This window comes from Coregonus clupeaformis, chromosome 6, assembly GCF_020615455.1.
Source record: "Coregonus clupeaformis isolate EN_2021a chromosome 6, ASM2061545v1, whole genome shotgun sequence".
Classification (NCBI taxonomy): domain Eukaryota; kingdom Metazoa; phylum Chordata; class Actinopteri; order Salmoniformes; family Salmonidae; genus Coregonus; species Coregonus clupeaformis.
In genome coordinates this window covers 49,146,514-49,172,162 of record NC_059197.1, presented here as the reverse complement: position 1 = coordinate 49,172,162, position 25,649 = coordinate 49,146,514, and the positions used below count along the sequence as shown (strand labels likewise).

Here is a 25,649-nt window from a genome sequence, read left to right as displayed (position 1 = left end):
GAGTGACAGGGCAGAGTCCAGTCCACCTCAACAGGCTATGGAGGCAGACAGGCAGACAGCGCTCTAACCTATATCAAATCAAATCAAATTGTATTTGCCACATGCGGCGAATACAACAGGTGTAGACATTACAGTGAAATGCTTACTTACAAGCCCTTAACCAACAACGCAGTTTTAAGACAAATAAGTTAAGTTAAAAATAGATAAGTAAAAAATAAAAATAACACATAATTAAAGAGCAGCAGTAAAATAAAATAACAGTAGGGAGGCTATATACAGGGGGTACCGGTACAGAGTCAATGTGCCGGGGGCACAGGTTAGTCAAGGTAATTGAGGTAATATGTACATGTGGGTAGAGTTAAAGTGACTATGCATAGATAATAAACAGAGAGTAGCAGCAGCGTAAAAGAGGGGGTGGGGTGGGGGGGACAATGCAAATAGTCCTGGTAGCCATGATTAGCTGTTCAGGAGTCTTATGGCTTGGGGGTAGAAGCTGTTAAGTAGCCTTTTGGACCTAGACTTGGCTCTCCGGTACCTCTTGCTGTGCGGTAGCAGAGAGAACAGTCTATGACTAGGGTGGCTGGAGTCTTTGACAATTTTTAGGGCCTTCCTCTGACACTGCCTGGTATAGAGGTCCTGGATGGTAGGAAGCTTGGCCCCAGTGATGTACTGGGCCGTACGCAATACCCTCTGTAGTGCCTTGCGGTCGGAGGCCGAGCAGTTGCCATACCAGGCGGTGATGCAACCAGTCAGGATGCTCTCGATGGTGCAGCTGTATAGCTTTTTGAGGATCTGAGGACCCATGCCAAATCTTTTCAGTCTCCTGAGGGGGAATAGGCTTTGTCGTGCCCTCTTCACGGCTGTCTTGGTGTGTTTGGACCATGATAGTTTGTTGATGATGTGGACACCAAGGAAGCTCTCAACCTGTTCCACTACAGCCCCATCGATGAGAATGGGGGCGTGCTCAGTCATTTTTTCCCCCCTGTAGTCCACAATCATCTCTTCTGTATTGATCATGTTGAGGGAGAGGTTGTTATCCTGGCACCACATGGCCAGGTCTCTGACCTCCTCCCTATAGGCTCATCGTTGTCGGTGATCAGGCCTACTACTTTTGTGTTGTCGGCAAACGTAATGATGCTGTTGGAGTCGTGCCTGGCCATGCAGTCATGGATGAACAGGGAGTACAGGAGGGGACTGAGCACGCACCCCTGAGGGGCCCCTGTGTTGAGGATCAGCGTGGCAGATGTGTTGTTACCTACCCTTACCACCTGGGGGCGGCCCGTCAGGAAGTCCAGGATCCAGTTGCAGAGGGAGGTGTTTAGTCCCAGGGTCCTTAGCTTAGTGATGAGCTTTGAGGGCACTATGGTGTTGAACGCTGAGCTGTAGTCAATTAATAACATTCTCACGTAGGTGTTCCTCTTGTCCAGGTGGGAAAGGGCAGTGTGGAGTGCAATAGAGATTGCATCATCTGTGGATCTGTTGGGGCGGTATGCAAATTAGAGCGGGTCTAGGGTTTCTGGGATAATGGTGTTGATGTGAGCTATGACAAGCCTTTCAAAGCACTACATGGCTACAGACGTGAGTGCTACGGCTCAGTAGACATTTAGGCAGGTTACGTAAGTGTTCTTAGGCACAGGGACTATGGTGGTCTGCTTGAAACATGTTGGTATTACAGACTCAGTCAGGGACATGTTGAAAATGTCAGTGAAGACACTTGCCAGTTGGTCAGCGCATGCTCAGAGTACACGTCCTGGTAATCAGTCTGGCCCTGCGGCCTTGTGAATGTTGACCTGCTTAAAAAGTCTTACTCACATCGGCTACAGAGAGTGTGATCACCAGAACAGCTGATGCTCTCATGCATGCTTCAGTGTTGCTTGCCTCGAAGCGAGCGTAGAAGTGATTTAGCTCGTCTGGTAGTCTCGTGTCATGGCTCTAGTCTAATGTGTGACCAGCTCTCCTTGGAGGCCATCTGTTGTAGCCAGGCTGAGGTCAAGGTTTAAGCAGGAAGAATGGCCAGCGCTCCGAAATAACAACAGCCACGGCCTGCCATTGTCCACCCTCAACCTTCTCAACCACACCGCTCACTCTTAAAGGATCCTAATAAAATACCAAAATACCAATAGCAAAGGGACAGGACACCATTTTCTTTAAGCCTGATATAATCTTGGGTGGCTTTGAAATAGGACTGTCTACCACTCTACTTCTTCTAGTTCAAACAGACCTCCAAACACTTGATCTAGAAACATTAGTTAACTGACATTTAAACAACAATAATTGCTGACAGTTGCTAAAAAAAACACTCTTAAAAAGGGGATGCAGACAAAAGTAAGCAAATTGTTTTTCTTTAACTCGTTGTCGCAGGTTAGGACTGTTTGAGGCCTGTGGGCAGGAAACACATGTCACAGGTTAGGACTGTTTGAGGCCTGTGGGCAAGAAACACATGTCACAGGTTAGGACTGTTTGAGGTCTGTGGGCAGGAAACACATGTCACAGGTTAGGACTGTTTGAGGCCTGTGGGCAGGAAACACATGTCACAGGTTAGGACTGTGACTCTGCTCTGCATTAGGTCAATGTTTACAGAAAATCTGAGGGGCAAGAGAGACTATTAGCAGAAAGACTACCCAGCAAACCGGAAACATTCCCAGAACATTAGCTAAGATTCCCATTAATAGTCCAAGGGCCACGCACCAAAAACATTGTGTATATATTGTTATGAGCATGAATACTGTGTGATTCAAAACTTGTAAAAGTTGCACATACATTTTTTGTTTCTTTAATCAAAGTTATGATATTTAGCATCAAAATCACAGTTTCACATTACTTTTGTTGCACACTGGCTCACAGAACTTGTCAGTTAATATAAGGCTATATTTTGGCAGCTGTATTTAGACTACTTGCTCTTTCCTGCTAGCCAAACTAAAGACAGGTCAACGTTTGCTAGCTTACACAGCTCTCAAAACATGCAAATGGAATACTGTTCTGGCATCTGAGAAAAATCCATTTAGCTTGTTTCAACAGCTCTTATCATTACATTTACGTCATTTAGCAGACGCTCTTATCCAGAGCGACTTACAAATTGGTGCATTCACCTTATAGCCAGTGGGATAACCACTTTACAATTATTTTTAATTTTATTTAATTTAATTTTTTTCTTCTATTTTTTATTTTTTATTTTATTTTGGGTGGGGTAAGGGGGGGGTAGAAGGATTACTTTATCCTATCCCAGGTATTCCTTAAAGAGGTGGGGTTTCAAGTGTCTCCGGAAGGTGGTGAGTGACTCCGCTGTCCTGGCGTCGTGAGGGAGCTTGTTCCACCATTGGGGTGCCAGAGCAGCGAACAGCTTTGGACTTATCATCTCGCTTTATTTCGGGATTCCTTTCTGCAAGCATGGACAATGGAACGTGTGTAACAATGGTAACCAATATGTAACATGGCAACCTCATAATGTTGCTAGGGGGAAATTACCCAAAATGGGCTATGATTTCGAAATCGTACCTTTGATTTATAATATTTAATGAATGTGCAATTTTTACAAGTTGTAGATCACAAATTCTTCAAATTAATTACAATTATCTACAAAATAATGTAGACATTTTGCAGTTCCGTTTGCTGGGTGGTGGGTAGCCCTTGAACTATAAGTTATAGTTAGGGTTTTATCTAACATTAGGATAATATCATCCCAAAAACAATCAAAGAATGTTTTAAATGAAATATCCTTAGAATGTTATCCTAACATTAACTATAATGTTGTGCTCAGCATCTGTAACAACCACCACAGAACATTCCCCAAACGTTCTCATTAGGTTTCCAGGTAACGTAATAACACAATGTTTGCGCATACTGCCACAACAAAATGTGAGAGCGACAACGTTCTGGGAACGTGCTTGCAACATCAGGCGAATGTTTTACACCAACATTGTATAATCATCAGCACAACTGGACAGTTTTTGTGTTATAAGAACATTTGCTGCAACCTAACAAATGTTCTGGGAACTTTCACAGAACCATTTTGGTTTGCTGGGTAGTTTACCCAAACAGTGAATCCAACTTGTTTACATACCACAGGGTAATGAAGATACTCATCTCTGGTCTTTTATATATATTTTATTCATCATTAATTTAACCAGGTCCCTTTTTAAGGGAGCCCTACATTTGAGGCATCTTTACTAGTAACACGTTACATTAAACCATTACAATATTATTATTATTATTTATTTTTTTGGTCATTTAGCAGACGCTCTTATCCAGAGCGACTTACAGGAGCAATTAGGGTTAAGTGCCTTGCTCAAGGGCACATCGACAGATTTTTCACCTAGTCGGCTCGGGGATTAGAACCAGCGACCTTTCGGTTACTGGCACAACGCTCTTACCCACTAAGCTACCTGCCGCCCTATCATTACATCATCTCCCTGTCCGTTCCAGGACTAAACAATGAGGAATACCAGGCGGTGATTGGCAACGACACGACCAGCTACATCGTAGATGACCTGGAGCCAGCCTGGAGCTACTCCTTCTACGTCGTGGCCTATGTGCCGATGGGCGCTAGCCGTATGTCTGAGCAAGTCTGTCAGCGCACCCTGGAGGACGGTGAGTAGGCCACACAAATGTGTACGCTTTTATTCACGCCAATAAAGTATAGTTGAAATGGGATTGCATTGAGCAGTAGAGGACAGTGACTCGATGATTCCTTTCACTAACTCACTTCATTTGAGATAACGTTGAGGTAATATTCAGGGTAAACAATGTATTGTTATATAATTATTTATTATATTGAATGCGTGATTTTTCAGATAGTGGCTCTTCCGAAGAAGGTTTTTACTGGTAATGATGTTGATCATATTATGTGATCGTTTTACTTTACTTCAGTTGACGCCCTATTGGAAGTCGCTCTGGAAAAGAGCATCTGCTCTATGACTAAAATCTAATGATGTCGCTCCTCCTGTCCCCCAGTGCCCCTGCGTACCCCGGAGCTCAGTCTGACCAGCCACAGCCCTACAGACATCCATGTTTCGTGGCAGCCCCTGCCCACCAAACTGTCCCGTGGGAACATCTGGGCCTACCGCCTCTCCTATCGCACGGCTGCAGACGCCACGGTTCTGTCTGTGGAGCTGGCCCAGAACAACACCCAGTACCTCCTGGGAGACCTTCAGCCTGATACCATCTACCTGCTCCGGATCGCTGCAGCCACCAGGGTGGGGTGGTGTGAACCCTCCTCCTGGACCTCCCACCGCACGCCCGACACCTCCAGTACTAAAGGTAACTAAGGTCACAGACTAACCCTAGCCCGACACCTCCAGTACTAAAGGTAACTAAGGTCACAGACTAACCCTAGTCCAAGACCTCCAGTACTAAAGGTAACTAAGGTCACAGACTAACCCTAGCCCGACACCTCCAGTACTAAAGGTAACTAAGGTCACAGACTAACCCTAGCCCGACACCTCCAGTACTAAAGGTAACTAAGGTCACAGACTAACCCTAGCCCGACACCTCCAGTACTAAAGGTAACTAAGGTCACAGACTAACCCTAGCCCGACACCTCCAGTACTAAAGGTAACTAAGGTCACAGACTAACCCTGACACCTCCAGTACTAAAGGTAACTAAGGTCACAGACTAACCCTAGCCCGACACCTCCAGTACTAAAGGTAACTAAGGTCACAGACTAACCCTAGCCCGACACCTCCAGTACTAAAGGTAACTAAGGTCACAGACTAACCCTAGCCCGACACCTCCAGTACTAAAGGTAACTAAGGTCACAGACTAACCCTAGCCCGACACCTCCAGTACTAAAGGTAACTAAGGTCACAGACTAACCCTAGCCCGACACCTCCAGTACTAAAGGTAACTAAGGTCACAGACTAACCCTAGCCCGACACCTCCAGTACTAAAGGTAACTAAGGTCACAGACTAACCCTAGCCCGACACCTCCAGTACTAAAGGTAACTAAGGTCACAGACTAACCCTAGCCCGACACCTCCAGTACTAAAGGTAACTAAGGTCACAGACTAACCCTAGCCCGACACCTCCAGTACTAAAGGTAACTAAGGTCACAGACTAACCCTAGTCCAAGACCTCCAGTACTAAAGGTAACTAAGGTCACAGACTAACCCTAGCCCGACACCTCCAGTACTAAAGGTAACTAAGGTCACAGACTAACCCTAGCCCGACACCTCCAGTACTAAAGGTAACTAAGGTCACAGACTAACCCTAGCCCGACACCTCCAGTACTAAAGGTAACTAAGGTCACAGACTAACCCTAGCCCGACACCTCCAGTACTAAAGGTAACTAAGGTCACAGACTAACCCTAGCCCGACACCTCCAGTACTAAAGGTAACTAAGGTCACAGACTAACCCTAGCCCGACACCTCCAGTACTAAAGGTAACTAAGGTCACAGACTAACCCTAGCCCGACACCTCCAGTACTAAAGGTAACTAAGGTCACAGACTAACCCCTAGCCCGACAACTCCAGTACTAAAGGTAACTAAGGTCACAGACTAACCCTAGCCCGACACCTCCAGTACTAAAGGTAACTAAGGTCACAGACTAACCCTAGCCCGACACCTCCAGTACTAAAGGTAACTAAGGTCACAGACTAACCCTAGCCCGACACCTCCAGTACTAAAGGTAACTAAGGTCACAGACTAACCCTAGCCCGACACCTCCAGTACTAAAGGTAACTAAGGTCACAGACTAACCCTAGCCCGACACCTCCAGTACTAAAGGTAACTAAGGTCACAGACTAACCCTAGCCCGACACCTCCAGTACTAAAGGTAACTAAGGTCACAGACTAACCCTAGCCCGACACCTCCAGTACTAAAGGTAACTAAGGTCACAGACTAACCCCTAGCCCGACACCTCCAGTACTAAAGGTAACTAAGGTCACAGACTAACCCTAGCCCGACACCTCCAGTACTAAAGGTAACTAAGGTCACAGACTAACCCTAGCCCGACACCTCCAGTACTAAAGGTAACTAAGGTCACAGACTAACCCTAGCCCGACACCTCCAGTACTAAAGGTAACTAAGGTCACAGACTAACCCTAGCCCGACACCTCCAGTACTAAAGGTAACTAAGGTCACAGACTAACCCTAGCCCGACACCTCCAGTACTAAAGGTAACTAAGGTCACAGACTAACCCTAGCCCGACACCTCCAGTACTAAAGGTAACTAAGGTCACAGACTAACCCTAGTCCAAGACCTCCAGTACTAAAGGTAACTAAGGTCACAGACTAACCCTAGCCCGACACCTCCAGTACTAAAGGTAACTAAGGTCACAGACTAACCCTAGCCCGACACCTCCAGTACTAAAGGTAACTAAGGTCACAGACTAACCCTAGCCCGACACCTCCAGTACTAAAGGTAACTAAGGTCACAGACTAACCCTAGCCCGACACCTCCAGTACTAAAGGTAACTAAGGTCACAGACTAACCCTAGCCCGACACCTCCAGTACTAAAGGTAACTAAGGTCACAGACTAACCCTAGCCCGACACCTCCAGTACTAAAGGTAACTAAGGTCACAGACTAACCCTAGCCCGACACCTCCAGTACTAAAGGTAACTAAGGTCACAGACTAACCCTAGCCCGACAACTCCAGTACTAAAGGTAACTAAGGTCACAGACTAACCCTAGCCCGACACCTCCAGTACTAAAGGTAACTAAGGTCACAGACTAACCCTAGCCCGACACCTCCAGTACTAAAGGTAACTAAGGTCACAGACTAACCCTAGCCCGACACCTCCAGTACTAAAGGTAACTAAGGTCACAGACTAACCCTAGCCCGACACCTCCAGTACTAAAGGTAACTAAGGTCACAGACTAACCCTAGCCCGACACCTCCAGTACTAAAGGTAACTAAGGTCACAGACTAACCCTAGCCCGACACCTCCAGTACTAAAGGTAACTAAGGTCACAGACTAACCCTAGCCCGACACCTCCAGTACTAAAGGTAACTAAGGTCACAGACTAACCCTGGCCCGACACCTCCAGTACTAAAGGTAACTAAGGTCACAGACTAGCCCTAGCCCGACACCTCCAGTACTAAAGGTAACTAAGGTCACAGACTAACCCTAGCCCGACACCTCCAGTACTAAAGGTAACTAAGGTCACAGACTAACCCTAGCCCGACACCTCCAGTACTAAAGGTAACTAAGGTCACAGACTAACCCTAGCCCGACACCTCCAGTACTAAAGGTAACTAAGGTCACAGACTAACCCTAGCCCGACACCTCCAGTACTAAAGGTAACTAAGGTCACAGACTGATAGGGTGATACAGGGTGATACAGCTTGGTCAGGCCGCTGTAATGATTTAGTCAGGTACACATCAGCTTGGTCACTTATAGAAGTGTGTCCCAACTGGTGGGTCATGGTCAGTTCCTCATGGCTTTATGGATAAGGTTTAGGGTCATGTGGTAGTGATAGTCTTGTCACACACAGTGGTTGTGTTTCTCTCTGAGAATTCCTAGGCCATGCAGAGTTCCCCCAACACCTGACTTGAATTAGCCCTGCTACCATTGTCCCACAGTCTTAGTGCTAATCTTAGAATACTATGTGAACCAGTCCTCTGTAGCTCAGCTGGTAGAGCACGGCGCTTGTAACGCCAAGGTAGTGGGTTCGATCCCCGGGACCACCCATACACAAAAAAATTTATGCACGCATGACTGTAAGTCGCTTTGGATAAAAGCGTCTGCTAAATGGCATATTATTATTATTACTATGCTAACCCCCATGCAGCGTGGTCCCACTCAGGACCTTACTAGAGTCTTCTCTGCCTGCTAGCAGTATTGCCCCCCCAGTCTCACAGGCGTTGTCCCTCTGTTAGCATGCTAACCCCCATGCAGCGTGGTCCAACAGTGGTTTAACTCATGACCAGAGAGAGTTAGCTCTGCTAGCAGCATTGTCCCAGTCTCTGTGTTTCTCTTAGCATACTCTAGTAACTAGCCCCGTACGGAGTTGCCCGACCGACAGTGGTCTCTCTGCCAGCAGTATTGTCCCACAGTCATTGTGTAGGTAGCCGGGGGACCTTTGCCTTGCGCTGGTAAGTGGTGTTAGAGTGGCCTCAGTCAGGGGTCATGAAGGAGGGACCGGGCCCCAGGCGACTGTGTGTGTGTGTGGGGAGAAGAATAGGTGTGTTTCATGGCCTGGTCTCTGTGTGTGGACAGGGAGGTTGTTTGTTTGTATACCTAGTAACTTTATATTCTGAATTCTATATGGTGAACTTGAACTTCAGGGAAGTTAAAATTCCAAATAGGCAAAGTATTGGTATTGGTATCCTACTACTACAGCTATTTCTTAGGGAAATATACCATAGTCTTATTAGTTTATTATTATTATTATTATATTATTATAGTCTCTCTTTATTTGCACAATGCACATGTGTTTTTTTGTATTTTTGTATATTTTTTTGTTGTTGTATTTGATGAGGTGGAGTTCCCACATATGCTGAGCACTTGTTGGCTGCTTTTCCTTCACTCTGCCGTTCGACTCATCCCAAACCATCTCAATTGGGTTGATGTCGGGGGATTGTGGAGGCCAGGTCATTTGATGCAGCACTCCATCACTCTCCTTCTTGATAAAATAGCCCTTACACAGCCTGGAAGTGTGTTGTGTCATTGTCCTGTTGAAAAACAAATTATAGTCCCACTAAGCCCAAACCAGATGGGATGGCGTATCGCTGCAGAATGCTGTGGTAGCCATGCTGGTTAAGTGTGCCTTGAATTCTAAATAAATCACAGACAGTGTCACCAGCAAAGCACCCACACACCATAACACCTCCTCCTCCATGCTTTATGGTGGGAAATACACATGTGGAGCTCATCCGTTCACCCACACCGTGTCTCACAAAGACACGGTGGTTGGAACCAAAAATCTCAAATTTGGACTCATCAGACTAAAGAACAGATTTCCACCAGTCTAATGTCCATTGCTCGTGTTTCTTGGCCCAAGCAAGTCTCTTCTTCTTATTGGTGTCCTTTAGTAGTGGTTTCTTTGCAGCAATTCGACCACGAAGGCCTGATTCACACAGTCCCCTCTGAACAGTTGATGTTGAGATGTGTCTGTGACTTGAACTCTGTGAAGCATTTATTTGGGCTGCAATTTCTGAGGCTGGTAACTCTAATGAACTTATCCTCTCTGCAGCAGAGGTAACTCTGGGTCTTCCTTCCCTGTGGCGGTCCTCATGAGAGCCAGTTTCATCATAGCTCTTTAAGGTTCTTGTGACTGCACTTGAAGAAACTTTCAAAGTTCTTGAAATGTTCTGCATTGACTGACCTTCATGTCTTAAAGTAATGATGGACTGTTTCTCTTTGCTTATTTGAGCTGTCCTTGCCATAATATGGACTTGGTCTTTTACCAAATAGGGCTATCTTCTGTATACCTCCCCTATCTTGTCACAACACAACTGATTTGCTCAAACGCATTAAGAAGGAAAGAAATTCCACAAATTAACTTTTGAGAAGGCACACCTGTTAATTGAAATGCATTCCAGGTAGCTACCTCATGAAGCTGGTTGAGAGAATGCCAAGAGTGTGCAAAGCTGTTATCAAGGCAAAGGGTGGCTATTTGAAGAATCTGAAATATAAAATATATTTTGATTTGTTTAACACTTTTTTGGTTACTACATGATTCCATATGTGTTATTTCATAGTTTTGATGTCTTCACTATTATTCTACAATATAGAAAATAGTAAAAATAAAGAAAAACCCTTGAATGAGTTGGTGTGTCCAAACCTTTGACTGGTAGTGTATATTTATATACAGTATATTATATGATATTTTTATCTCTCATGTTGATGCTTCATGAAATATGTTGCGTGGGCTTTTTGTGAGTGACTGTGAGGCTGCTTGTTGTGAGTGACTGTGAGGCTGCTTGTTGTGAGTGACTGTGAGGCAGACGGTGTCTAAAAACAGAAGGTAAAGTGTTGAGTGACAATTTTTGGCCATCAAGGAAAACGCTATGTCTGGCGCAAACCCAACACCTCTCATCACCCCGAGAACACCATCCCCACAGTGAAGCATGATGGTGGCAGCATCATGCTGTTGGGATGTTTTTCATCGGCAGGGACTGGGAAACTGGTCAGAATTGAAGGAATGATGGATGGCGCTAAATACATAATATTTAGTGAATAGTTATGCATGCTAAAATTTTCTTATTTCTCGTTTGTTTCACAATAAAAAATATTTTGCATTTTCAAAGTGGTAGGCATGTTGTGTAAATCAAATGATACAAACCCCCCCAAAAATCCATTTAAATTCCAGGTTGTAAAGCAACAAAATAGGAAAAATGCCAAGGGGGGTGAATACTTTCGCAAGCCACTGTAGTAGGTGTGTCCAAACCTTTGACTGTATTTAGATGGCTTTCTGTTATTGATCCCTATATTCTGAACCCGTTCCCTCCATATATTCTATTGAGTCTGTCGACTAAATTCTAACTAAAAGGTACACCATATTTAAAGGGATGGCTTTAGGTAAATGTACTGAAAACCCTATTGAATGAAAACTCCACGAGGAAATCTGTTGGCCACCAAGAGGGAGGGTTTTCAGCGGTTCAATAACATTTATTCACGCAAGGTAGCCACACCTGCAGAGCGCGTTACGCGACTGAATAAGGTAAGTCTAATGACCAAATACTGAGATGTATGTAGGAAAGGCGTAAATTCCTAATCGTCCCCTTATGTGCCCTGGCCAGAAGTAGCGCCATTATGGGTCCTTCCTCCTCCTCTTCATACCTGTTCTCCTTCCTGTGTCCCCACAGTGCCGCCAGCACCACTGTTGCAGCAACTGGAGCCTCTCAACTGCACCTCCATCTTGGTTCGATGGCAGCCATCTCCAGGCTCCGTGGTCGTCCAGGGTTACCGGCTCTGTTACCACGAGGAGGGCCAACCAGAACAGCCCTCCATCCAGCTCCAGCCTGAGGACACAGAATACACCATCAGTGGCCTGGGTGAGTGATAGTTATAGTAGGTATACTGTACATATGAAATAGGTGGATACAGGTATAGATTGGGTATAGGTGGGTATAGCTATAGATTGGGTATAGGTATTGGGTTAGGGTCAAACTCCAGTTTGAGGACACAGAATAAAACATCAGTGGCCTGGGGTAGTTTCTGGCTCCTGTGTGGGTGTAAAACATCAGGGAGGGAGGGACTTATTTTTCAATATGCACTGACATCTTTTAATGTCTTCTTGCCCTTTGTCACCCCGATCAATACGGACCTGACCCTTGTTCCCTCTCCTGTCCCAGTCCCAAGCTCCTTCCCTCTCTCCTATCCTATCCTGGTCCTGTTTGTGCCGTCTTACCAACTCCTGTGGTCATTGTCACATTTGGCGTCACGATGACCATATGAGTTGGGAAGACGGCACAAACAGATCTGGGGACCAGGCTACTCTAGCCCCTGTCCCCAGTGTCTCCCCATTCCCTCTCCCAGCGACGCCTCCCAAAGGGGTTAGAGGCCAGGGCCCAGATGTCCTTCCCACCACCGTTTCCCATGGATCTCATCCCTGGCTTGCATACGTTATCCCTGGCTATTGTGCTATAGCTGCAGGGCCAGAGCTGCCCTATGACACCCTGACCACCACCCCCCTCCGACACCTTGACTAGCACCCCCTCTCCAGCAGGATGGGGGAGGTTACCACCACACCCCACGGCCCCCTGGGACTGGCCAGAGCCGGACAGACAAAGGACCTATGACCTATGGTCGTGAGACAGTGGACTTTGATTAGAGAATTGCCCTGTCTGTCCCCTATTTCACAATGGCCTCTGTGATGCCCCTAGGGTTGTGGGTTCGATTCCCACGGGGGGACCAGTATGGAAAATGTATGCACTCACTACTCTAAGTCGCTCTGGATAAGAGCGTCTGCTAAATGACTGAAATGTAAATAGTGTCCAACAGAGTCCATGTGATTGTGAAACAGTCTCTAGACTGATAGAGATGAGAGATGTATATCTTGGTGGATTTGATTAGATCTCAATCTTTTAATTCCCATTTCTTCTAACAGTTAAAGGATGTATCTGGAAGTAAGTTAATAGATTTATCTAGAAGGAATCAAAAGTGTTAACTTTCTTTTTTTTTTTTATGTTCATGATGACATTAGTTGAAGTTACATACTGGGCAACTGCCTCAACAGTACTATCCTTTCTTGTTGCTAACCCTTCCTCCAGGCCAAGCCTATATGTTGAAGGGTAAAACAGTGGCCGTTGGGTGAACAATCCTTTCTATAGAGGGGCAGTCCAGCCAGTACACCCTCTCTATACACTGAGTGTACAAAAACATTAAGAATATTGAGTTGCATCCCCTTTTGCCCTCAGAACAGCCTCAATTCGTCGGGGCATGGACTCTACAAGGTGTCGAAAGCGTTCCACAGGGATGCTGGCCCATGTTGACTCCAATGCTTCCCACGGTTGTGTTAAGTTGGCTGGATGTCGTTTGGGTGATGGACCATTCTTGATACACACGGGAAACTGTTGAGCGTGAAAAACCCAGCAGCGTTGCAGTTCTTGACACACTCAAAACCGGTGCACCTGGCACCTACTACCATAACCCGTTCAAAGGCACTTCAATCTTTTGCCTTGCCCATTGACACTCTGATTGGCACGCATACACAATTCATGTCTCAATTGTCTCAAGGCTTAAAAATCATCCTTTAACCTGTCTCCTCCCCTTCATCTACACTGATTGAAGAGTATTAACAGGTGACATCAATAAGGGATCATAGCTTTCACCTGGATTCACCTGGTCAGTCTATGTCATGGAAAGAGCAGGTGTTCCTAATTTGTTGTACCCTCAGTGTATATGTGTCCCAATTGAAAGGTAAAACAAGGGTCAATTGAGTGGACAACCCTTTCTATGGTATATATTATATTTGTCCAAGTTGAAGGGTAGATAGAAGGGTGGAGGGGCAGCCAGTTGAAGGGTAGATAGAAGGGTGGAGGGGCAGCCAGTTGGAACAGAAGGTCCTGAGAAGGGGAAACAAAGGGGGCCAGCTCCTCTCCTCTCCTCTCCTCTCCTCTCCTCTCCTCTCCTCTCCTCTCCTCTCCTCTCCTCTCCTCTCCTCTCCTCTCCTCTCCCACAGTCCTGAAGCCCAGATTTCTTCTGTTCTATCTTGGCCTGACCCTTTAACCCTAGTCAACCCCCCCCCCTGTCCCAGGGGCCCTTGATCCTAGCAGCTGAAAGCTGCCCCTGGCCCCCGCACCGGCCCCTAGCCCCAGCCTCCCACCAAGCCTCCTGGCCCCATCCCCCACCACTACAACAACAGGCCTGGACACACACACCACCTCCCACCACACCACCCCTACCCTTTCCACTGGTCAATACCCAGAACCTAACCTTTCACACCAAGACATAAAACAAATCTTTAACGGTCCCCTAAAATACGGCGTGATTTAGGAGATGGTTAGCGTGGCGCACAATTTTTTAAGAGAGACTGCCCCTAAAAATCAACTTCTCATTTTGAAAAACGGCCTATGTGGCACCGATATGAGTCAGGGTAAAAATTGACTACAAAGTGTAAAATATAATAATTTTAGACATAAAGTATCTTGCAAGTGCAAATTGAAAATATTGTCTCATTTACATTGTGTCAAAAAAAAATATTGACGGTCCCTAACTAGCCCCAGAGATAGACTATCCAAAGTCAAACCAACTTTGCCACAGTCGCACACCAGCCAGACCTGGTTAGGCTGTTTCAAGTTATCTAGAATTATCTAGAAGGGTGTGACTGTAACTGTACTGTTTTGGCAGCGTGAACGTACAAACGCTTCCCACGTGCGAACACACACACACACACACACACACAAGAGACACCCACATTAAAACCACTCCCACTCTCGTTTGGTTTCAGTCATGGCCGCTGCATTTCTGAATGACCCAAGTCGATATAAACCTTGTTTGATCATTTGTCTATTTCCTACCAATCATTTCTCTGCTGATTTGTTGTAGAATCAACCTATATCATGTGGTTAACCGAGTTGGGGCCAATTCAGAAAGTAAACCCGAAATTCCAATCCCAATTTCCATCAATACATTTCAATGAGAATAACTGAAATGGGAAATTGAGTTGACTTAATCCTGAAATGAATGAATTGAAATGTAACTTCCCCCAAACCTGGTGGTTATACACTGAATGGACAAAACATATAAAAAATCTATTTCCATGACATCGACTGACCAGGTGAATCCAGGTGGAAGCTATGATCCCATATTGATGTCACCTGTTAAATCCATTTCAATCAGTGTAGATGAAGGGGAGGAGACAGGTTAAAGAAGGATTTGTAAGCCTTGAGACAATTGAGACATGGATTGTGAATATGTTCCATTCAGAGGGTGAATGGGCAAGACAAAAGATTTAAGAGCCTTTGAACAGGGGTATGGTAGTAGGTGCCAGGCGCACCAGGTTTGTGTCAAGAACTGCAACGCTGCTGGGTTTTTCACGCTCAACAGTTTCCCGTGTGTATCAAGAATGGTCCACCACCCAAAGGACATCCAGCCAACAAATATAATAAGCCATTTAGCAGACGCTTTTATCCAAAGCAACTTACAGTCATGCGTGCATACATTTTTTTTTGTGTATGGGTGGTCCCGGGGATCGAACCCACTACCTTGGCGTTACAAGCGCCGTGCTCTACCAGCTGAGCTACAGAGGATCTTGAACTTGAAACAACTGTGGGAAGCACTGGAGTCAACATGGGCCGGCTTCCCTGTGGAACACTGTTCGACACCTTGTAGAGTCCACGCCCCGACGAATTGAGGTTATTCTGAGGGGGAAAAAAGGGGGTGCAACTCAATATTAGGAAGGTGTTCTTAATGTTTTGTACACTCAGTGTATAGTTACAGTAGTTCTATATACACTAGAGACCTAATTCTAGAGACAGTCAGTTATGAGGTTCAGTAGTCATGCCCCCTTTGTTCCTAGAGGTCTTCAGGCAGACTGTGCTGACTGTTATGGGGTTCAGCGCTTAACAACTGGCATCCTGTTCTGTCGGGGGCTAGTACTTTAACTGAAAAAAGCAAACTTTGTTAACTGTTCATTTGTTATGTTTTGACTGATAATGGCCATTCCAGATGTGCCTTTGTTTGCACAGATGTTTTTAAGGAATGTGTGGGTCAGTTGATAATAGACAGAAAATTGAATATCTACAGTGAGAGGGGGAAAAAAGTATTTGATCCCCTGCTGATTTTGTACGTTTGCCCACTGACAAAGACATGATCAGTCTATAATTTTAATGGTAGGTTTATTTGAACAGTGAGAGACAGAATAACAACAAAAAATACAGAAAAACGCATGTCAAAAATGTTATAAATTGATTTGCATTTTAAGGAGGGAAATAAGTATTTGACCCCTCTGCAAAACATGACTTAGTACTTGGTGGCAAAACCCTTGTTGGCAATCACAGAGGTCAGACGTTTCTTGTAGTTGACCACCAGGTTTGCACACATCTCAGGAGGGATTTTGTCCCACTCCTCTTTGCAGATCTTCTCCAAGTCATTAAGGTTTCGAGGCTGACGTTTGGCAACTCGAACCTTCAGCTCCCTCCACAGATTTTCTATGGGATTAAGGTCTGGAGCCTGGCTAGGCCACTCCAGGACCTTAATGTGCTTCTTCTTGAGCCACTCCTTTGTTGCCTTGGCCGTGTGTTTTGGGTCATTGTCATGCTGGAATACCCATCCACGACCCATTTTCAATGCCCTGGCTGAGGGAAGGAGGTTCTCACCCAAGATTTGACGGTACATGGCCCCGTCCATCGTCCCTTTGATGCGGTGAAGTTGTCCTGTCCCCTTAGCAGAAAAACACCCCCAAAGCATAATGTTTCCACCTCCATGTATGACAGTGGGGATGGTGTTCTTGGGGTCATAGGCAGCATTCCTCCTCCTCCAAACACGGCGAGTTGAGTTGATGCCAAAGAGCTCCATTTTGGTCTCATCTGACCACAACACTTTCACCCAGTTCTCCTCTGAATCATTCAGATGTTCATTGGCAAACTTCAGACGGGCCTGTATATGTGCTTTCTTGAGCAGGGGGACCTTGCGGGCGCTGCAGGATTTCAGTCCTTCACGGCGTAGTGTGTTACCAATTGTTTTCTTGGTGACTATGGTCCCAGCTGCCTTGAGATCATTGACAAGATCCTCCCGTGTAGTTCTGGGCTGATTCCTCACCGTTCTCATGATCATTGCAACTCCACGTGGTGAGATCTTGCATGGAGCCCCAGGCCGAGGGAGATTGACAGTTATTTTGTGTTTCTTCCATTTGCGAATAATCGCACCAACTGTTGTCACCGTCTCACCAAGCTGCTTGGCGATGGTCTTGTAGCCCATTCCAGCCTTGTGTAGGTCTACAATCTTGCCCCTGACATCCTTGGAGAGTTCTTTGGTCTTGGCCATGGTGGAGAGTTTGGAATCTGATTGATTGATTGCTTATGTGGACAGGTGTCTTTTATACAGGTAACAAACTGAGATTAGGAGCACTCCCTTTAAGAGTGTGCTCCTAATCTCAGCTCGTTACCTGTATAAAAGACACCTGGGAGCCAGAAATCTTTCTGATTGAGACGGGGTCAAATACTTATTTCCCTCATTCAAATGCAAATCAATTTATAACATTTTTGACATGCGTTTTTCTGGATTATTTTGTTGTTATTCTGTCTCTCTCACTGTTCAAATAAACCTACCATTAAAATTATAGACTGATCATTTCTTTGTCAGGTGGGCAAACGTACAAAATCAGCAGGGGATCAAATACTTTTTTCCCTCACTGTATTTCCACTGAGATTATTTATCAATCTACTATTTATTGTTTTCCAGACCCAAGGAGGAAGTACCATGTGAAACTGTTGGCTTTAAGTCTTGTAGGAGATGGTTACCAGGCCGACCAGACAGTCAGCAACCCAGGATGTGTGTGTAAGTAAACAAAGAAATCAGATAAATTCTTACCATTGAACTGCTTCAGCTTCTGTTCATCCTGAAGTCTACATTGGCCTCTAACACATCTCCCACCACCATAAAAAAAATACTTCTAGACAGCTGAAGCAAGCGCACACATTTTCTTCAGGAAATAATACCTTTTCTAGTTGTGACTAATTTGTGCGTCTGTGTTTGTTACAGCAGTCCGAGATCACCCGGTGGCCCAGCCTCCAGCCCCGGACCACGTGACTGCGGTGGCTAACAGCTCGTCAGCGGTGTACCTGCGTTGGAGCCGTCCTGCCTTCGCCTCCGGGAAGGCTGTCAGCTACACAGCTCGCTGTACACGCGTGGGCCTGACGAACGCGTCAGCCATACGATACGTACAGACGTGAGTTCGTGACCAGTGTTCTGCAGCAGAACTCCTCAAGTTCAAGAAGACACTTGTGATGTTCATACCTGTATACTAGGGGTCTGTTGACGAAGAAGAAGAATACTTTACTACTATTTTAATACTAAGATTATTATACTGAACAAAAAATATAAAACGCAACATGCAACAATTTCATTGATTTACTGAGTTACAGTTCATATGAGGAAATCAGTCAATTTAAATAAATTCATTAGGCCCTAATCTATGGATTTCACATGACTGGGAATACAGATCTGTTGGTCACAGATACCTTAAAGAAATGGGCCTCAGGATCTCGTCATGGTATTTTTGTGCATTAAAATTGACATTGATCAAATGCAATAGTGTTCGTTGTCTGTAGCTTATGCCTGCCCATGCCATAACCCCACTGCCACCATGGGGCACTCTGTTCACAACGTTGACATCAGCAAACCGCTCGCCCACACAACGCCATACACGTGTTCTGCGGTTGAGAGGCCAGTTGGACGTACTGCCAAATTCTCTAAAATGACATTGGAGGCTGCATATGGTAGAGAAATTGACATTAAATTATCTGGCAATAGCTCTTGTGGACATTCCTGCAGTCAGCATGCCTATTGCACTGTCCCCCCCAAAACATTGACATCTGTGGCATTGTGTTGTGTGACAAAACTGTACATTTTAGAGTGGCCTTTTATTGTCCCCAGCACAAGGTGCACCTGTGTAATGATCATGCTGTTTAATCAGCTTCTTGATATGCCACACCTGTCAGGTGGATGGATTATCTTGGCAAAGGAGAAATGCTCACTAACAGGGATGTAAACAAATTTGTGCACAAAATTTGAGAGAAATAAGCTTTTTGTGCGTATGGAACATTTCTGGGATCTTTTATTTCAGCTCATGAAACATGGGACCAACACTTTACATGTTGCGTTTATATTTTTGTTCAGTGTACTTTACTACTTCGCAATTGTCCATTCAAGTGTCATGTTTCAGATCATGGGCATGTGGTAATATAGTTCTACACTTTACATCTGACAAGAGACTGAAGATCCAGATGGACACTGGGTGTTTTTTTTTTTTTGATTGAACCTGTCATGATGTCTGTTCTGTCCTCGTCAGTATCAACCAGAGTGTGCTGATACAGGGCCTGGATCCAAACACCCGCTATGAGTTAGTGGTACGTCTCCATGCCGACCAGCTGTCCAGCCCCTGGAGCCTGGTTGTCTTTCAGAGGACTCTACCAGCAGGTAAACAATCATCTAATTCTCTACATGGATAAAGACTCCTTCATGACCTATAGATTATGAAGGAGTCTAATTTAACTTTAAGTGACATCAACAGTATAGCTTCCTTCCCAGTCTACTCTGAGATGTACCTGCCGGCACTCTGCCCTGCACCTTGAGACTAATGGCCCGTGTATATAGATAGAGTCATTGAACACTGGTCACCTCATATTCTGTTTATATACTGTTGTCTACTCACTATGTATGCCAAGAGTGTGCAAAGCTGTCATCAACGCAAAGGGTGGCTATTTGAAGAATCCCAAATATAAAATATATTTTGATTTGTTTAACACTTTTTTGGTTACTACATGATTCCATATGTGTTATTTCATAGTTTTGATGTCTTCACTATTATTCTACAATGTAGAAAATAGTTTTAAAAAATAAAGAAAAACCCTTGAATGAGTAGGTGTTCTAAGATTTTTGACCGGTACTGTATATACAGTATTCTCCACATAGCTCATCCTAATGTACAGTATCTACTTCTGTACATACCATATACTGTCTAAACACAGCACAGATTTATATTCTGGATTCTGACACTGCTCACACTAATATATCTACTCTATAGTCCCCTGTAGCTCAGTTGGTAGAGCATGACGCTTGCAACGCCAGGGTTGTGGGTTCGTTTCCCACGGGGGGCCAGTATGAAAATATTTATGCATTCACTAACTGTAAGTCGCTCTGGATAAGAGCGTCTGCTAAAGGACTAAAATGTTTAAAAAATGTTGTTGCACTCATTCTGTCATTTCTTCATTCGTTTTTATTATTTGTGTATTTGTATTGTATTTGCGAAGCATTCTCCTGCACTGCTGGAGCTAATAACATAAACATTACACTGCACCTGCTATAACACCTGAAGATCTGTGTGCACGACAATAAACTTATATTTTATTTTATTTTATTTGAGATGGGCGGGAACCAGCAACCCTGTGCACACACACAACAACATTCACCTATCAAAGCCAACCGTACTGGATGACGGACCAAGATACATTTAAGCTTAAGAGACTCAAATGACCCTTTTTCTGTTCATCAGCGCCCAGCCACCCTCCTGAAGGTGTGAGGGTGAGTCTGATTGAGGACAGCACAGCCCTGGTTTCCTGGAGGGAACCAGAGGGGAACAACCTGGCAGTGACACATTACACCATCCTGTACGCCTCACAGACGGCCTGGCTGGCCAGACACTGGCAGACACTGCAGAGGGAGGGTGAGTGGATCAGCCAGAGACTGCAGAGGGAGGGTGACTGAGACTGTTAGACAGCCAGATACTGCAGAGGGAGGGTGAGTGGAACAGCTAGATATTGCAGAGGGAGGGTGAGTGGAACAGCCAGATACTGCAGAGGGAGGGTGAGTGGAACAGCTAGATACTGGAAGATACTGCAGAGGGAGGGTGAGTGGAACAGCTAGATACTGGCAGATACTGCAGAGGGAGGGTGAGTGGATCAGCCAGATACTGCAGAGGGAGGGTGAGTGGATCAGCTAAATACTGGAAGATACTGCAGAGGGAGGGTGAGTGGAACAGCTAGATACTGGAAGATACTGCAGAGGGAGGGTGAGTGGATCAACCAGATACTGCAGAGGGAGGGTGAGTGGGACAGTTAGATACCTCCAGATACTGCAGAGGGAGGGTGAGTGAGACGGTTAAACAGCCAGGCACTGCAGAGGGAGGGTGAGTGGAACAGCTAGATACTGCAGAGGGAGGGTGAGTGGAACAGCCAGATACTGCAGAGGGAGGGTGAGTGGAACAGCTAAATACTGCAGAGGGAGGGTGAGTAGAACAGCTAGATACTGCAAAGGGAGGGTGTATGGTACAGCCAGATACTGCAGAGGGAGGGTGAGTGGAACAGCTAGATACTGACAGATACTGCAGAGGGAGGATCAATGAGATGGTTAGACAGCCAGATATTATAGAGGGAGGGTAAAAACAGGTGGATGTTTTGGAAAGGGAGGGGCTGGGGACAGGCTTGGGCAGAAGCTTTGAGAGGAGAGGGCGGTAGCTACTCGTTGAGTGCAGATTTGAACATTTCTGAGTATCTGGCTAGTGTGCACACAATATTTGGTTCTTGGTTTTGGGAATGGCTGTGTTATGATATGCATTCAACTCCAGTCCCCTCTAAAAACCCGTCTGATGTCCCCTTACAGGGAGCAACACCATGGCCTTGCTGGAGCGTCTGGAGCCTGGTAACGTCTACCTGGTGAAGATATCTGCCTCCAACCAGGTGGGAGACGGGCCCTTCTCCGCCACTGTGGAGCTGGCCCTGGGGCCGGGGCCGAGACACAGAGGGAAGAGGCCCAGGCACTCAGACAGCGGCTCCTCCTCAGACACTACAGGTCAGTATTGTCGTAGTGTTGTTGGACTGGAGAGTGTTGTAGTTAGTATTGTGGCCGGTGGTCAGTATTGTTGGACTGCAGAGACATAGGACCTGTCATGTCTTGGACTTTGAACATACTGCAGTTGAAGACAACATGACCCTAAGCAGAATATGGTCTCTTACTCTACCTGGTTTCAGTGCTTTTAGTAGGCATTGTTTAAATTTTAATAATTTGACGTGATTACACAGTGTGACATGATTTCTCGTGTCTTCCAGTGTTCTCTGACGGCCTGCATCACATGGACCAGAATTCCATGACAGGGATCATGGTGGGGGTCTGCATCGCTCTGGCGTGTATGGTTCTGTGTGCCATCATCCTCATCAGCAAAGGCAGATCCAGGTATTTACACAATATCCATCTTAGTAATAGTCTTCTTCTCCTTCTTCTTCTTCTTCTGTTTCTCCTTCTTCTTCTGTTTCTTCTTCTGTTTCTCCTTCTTCTTCTTCTTCTGTTTCTCCTTCTTCTTCTTCTTCTGTTTCTTCTTCTTCTTCTTCTGTTTCTTCTTCTTCTTCTTCTGTTTCTTCTTCTTCTTCTTCTGTTTCTTCTTCTTCTTCTTCTTCTGTTTCTTCTCCTTCTTCTTCTTCTTCTTCTGTTTATTCTGTTTCTCCTTCTTCTTCTTCTTCTGTTTCTCCTTCTTCTGTTTCTTCTTCTTCTTCTGTTTCTTCTTCTTCTTCTTCTTCTTCTTCTTCTTCTTCTTCTTCTTCTGTTTCTTCTTCTTCTCCGTCTTCATTCTGATGCATTAGTCATTTTTGAAAGAACTCTCTTCAAATAGATTATTTCATATTGTCCACTAACTTCTACTCTTTACTCCAATAGGAAATCTTCCATCTCTAAGATCACTGACGGAGTGACCGGTGAGGGACCCCGTGGTCCACATGCTGGTTTGGCCCTGGCCAATGAACACCCTGCTGAGAACATAGAGGCCCTGATGCCCATGATGGCACAACACTTCATTGATGCCAAGGTGAGACGTGGCTCCACAGACACAGGCCACGAGTGTGTATGTATGAGAATGTATTTATGGCGTATACAGTGCATTCGGAAAGTATTCAGACCCCTTGACCTTTTCCACATTTTGTTACATTTTACAGCCTTATTCTGAAATTGATTTTTTTTTTAATAATCTCATAAATCTACACACAATACTCCATAATGACAAAGCAAAAACAGGTTTTTAGAAATTCAGACCCTTTACTCAGTACTTTGTTGAAGCACCTTTGGCAGCGATTACAGCCTCGAGTCTTCTTGGGCATGACGCTACAAGCTTGGCACACCTGTATTTGGGGAGTTTCTCCCATTCTTCTCTGCAGATCCTCTCAAGCTCTGTCAGGTTGGATGGGGAGCGTCGCTGCACAGCTATTTTCAGGTCTCGTCAGAGATGTTCGATCGGGTTGAAGTCCGGGCTCTGGCTGTGCCACTCAAGGACATTAGAGACTTGTCCCGAAGCCACTCCTGCGTTGTCTTGGCTGTGTGCTTAGGGTTGTTGTCCTGGTGGAAGGTGAACCTTCGCCCCGATCTGAGGTCCTGAGTGCTCTGGAGCAGTTTTTCATCAAGAATCTCTTTGTACTTTGCTCCGTTCATCTTTCCCTCGATCCTGACTAGTCTCCCAGTCCCTGCCGCTGAAAAACATCCCCACAGCATGATGCTGCCACCACCATGCTTCACCGTAGGGATGGTGCCAGGTTTCCTCCAGACGTGACGCTTGGCATTCAGGCCAAAGAGTTCAGTCTTGGTTTCATCAGACCAGATAATATTTTCTCATGGTCTGAGAGTCCTTTAGGTGCCTTTTGGCAAACTCCAAGCGGGCTGTCATGTGCCTTTTACTGAGGAGTGCTTCCGTCTGGCCACTCTACCATAAAGGCCTGATTGGTGGAGTGCTGCAGAGATGGTTGTCCTTCTGGAAGGTTCTTCCATCTCCACAGAGGAACTCTGGAGCTCTGTCAGAGTGACCATCGGGTTCTTGGTCACCTCCCTGACCAAGGCCCTTCTCACCCGATTGCTCAGTTTGGCCGGGCGGCCAGCTTTAGGAAGAGTCTTGGTGGTCTCAAACTTATTCCATTTAAGAATGATGGAGGCCACTGTGTTCTTGGGGACCTTCAATTCTGCAGAAATGTTTTGGTACCCTTCCACAGATCTGTGCCTCGACACAATCCTGTCTCGGAGCTCTACGAATAATTCCTTCAACCTCATGGCTTAGTTTTTGCTCTGACATGCACTGTCAACTGTGTGACCTTATATAGACAGGTGTGTGCCTTTCCAAATCATGTCCAATCAATTGAATTTACCACAGGTGGACTCCTATCAAGTTGTAGAAACATCTCAAGGTTGATCATTGGAAACAGGATGCACCTGAGCTCAATTTCGAGTCTCATAGCAAAGGGTCTGAATACTTATGTAAATAAGGTATTTCTGTTTTTTTATTTTAATAGATTTGCCAACATTTCTAAAAATCTGTTTTCACTTTGTCATTATGGGGTATTGTGTGTAGATTGATGAGGAAAAAATGAATTTAATCAATTTTAGAATAAGGCTGTAACGTAACAAAATGTGGAAAAAGGGAAGGGGTCTGAATACTTTCCGAATGCACTGTACACCCATCTCAGCAGGCAAAAGTCGTTGCAAAGACATCCCTATTACAAACTTTATGATGTCATGATAAGGCTGTATACTGGTTGTGTAAGGTCCTTTTCTCAGCGTCTTTTTAGCAACCATAAAAATACATCTTTATCTGTTTCTAATCTGGTTATCTCTCTGTTTCAGTGTGGGACTAACCTAGTGATTAGTAAAGCTGGTCCAGTCTGCGGCAGCAACCGCAGTAAGAGACGGCAGTTCTTCAGTAGCACAGCTGGTGCAGTCTGCGGCAGCAGTAAGAGACGGCAGTTCTTCAAGAGGGAAAGACACAATAGAAATACAAGCCAGGTAAGTCTTCAGAAGTGAACCAATCATGTTGCTGCTATTAGAGTACCAGTCTTCAACATGGAGTATTACAGTATTCAGTATTGTTCATTTGTTAAACACTCCTCTCCCCTATCTCTAGGTTGAGAACAGAGCATGTCTGTACGAGGCAGGGAAGACCATTCTGTGTTACGAGGAGAGGGAGGGTGCACCGCCCCTCCAGCCCTCCAGCCTGCAGATCCTGTTCGGGCCACTAGGGGGCTTGGAGAGCTCCGGGGGCTTCAGCTCCGAGGGAAGCAGCTCTGGAACCACTGAGACCAGCGAGGGGAGTCACGAGACAGGAGACTCTGGTCACTACTCCAACGAAGAGATAAGCAATGAGATGAGCAAACCGTCCACCGCCAACTCAGGCCGTAACTCCAGGCCTCCGTCCTTCGGGTCGGAGTTGGATGACAGCCCAACTCCAGAGGAGGAAGGGTGTTTTGAAGAGGAGGAAGAAGGAAAGCCTGGTTTTAAAGTGGAATCTGAGGTGATGCCACCAAGCCACCCCTACCATCACCAACATCACCTCCACCAGCAGCCCTCACGTCCCTGTTCCCTCTCGGCTGAGTGTCCAGGACACGGCCCTGTCAGCAAACTCGTCCTGGCGATAGGCTAGCCAGCCTGAATGTGGCTTATTTACAGCTGAAGCAGCCCACCTTTCTCCCTTCTTCACCTCCTGAAATAGGTCCTTGGACAAGGAACATACAGTTACGAAGAGGGATCAGGAAGTTGAAGATTTAAGGAGGAAATGGGTGTTCGCTTCAGGTCTA

General features: G+C 45.6%; 1 protein-coding gene across 1 annotated transcript in view; it reads left to right on the top strand.

The window, feature by feature from the left end:
• Positions 1–25,649, top strand: part of LOC121568415 (protogenin B-like) — a 45,642-nt gene extending 19,993 nt beyond the window's left edge. The window contains exons 9-20 of the mRNA XM_041878957.1: positions 4,423–4,587; positions 4,951–5,256; positions 11,754–11,942; positions 17,794–17,889; positions 18,094–18,280; positions 19,403–19,530; positions 20,606–20,776; positions 21,712–21,900; positions 22,158–22,281; positions 22,759–22,906; positions 24,703–24,861; positions 24,980–25,649. Of these exons, the coding sequence (XP_041734891.1) occupies positions 4,423–4,587; positions 4,951–5,256; positions 11,754–11,942; positions 17,794–17,889; positions 18,094–18,280; positions 19,403–19,530; positions 20,606–20,776; positions 21,712–21,900; positions 22,158–22,281; positions 22,759–22,906; positions 24,703–24,861; positions 24,980–25,495 (2,378 nt within the window). The 3' untranslated portion in view covers positions 25,496–25,649. The remainder of the gene's footprint in view (positions 1–4,422; positions 4,588–4,950; positions 5,257–11,753; positions 11,943–17,793; positions 17,890–18,093; positions 18,281–19,402; positions 19,531–20,605; positions 20,777–21,711; positions 21,901–22,157; positions 22,282–22,758; positions 22,907–24,702; positions 24,862–24,979) is intronic.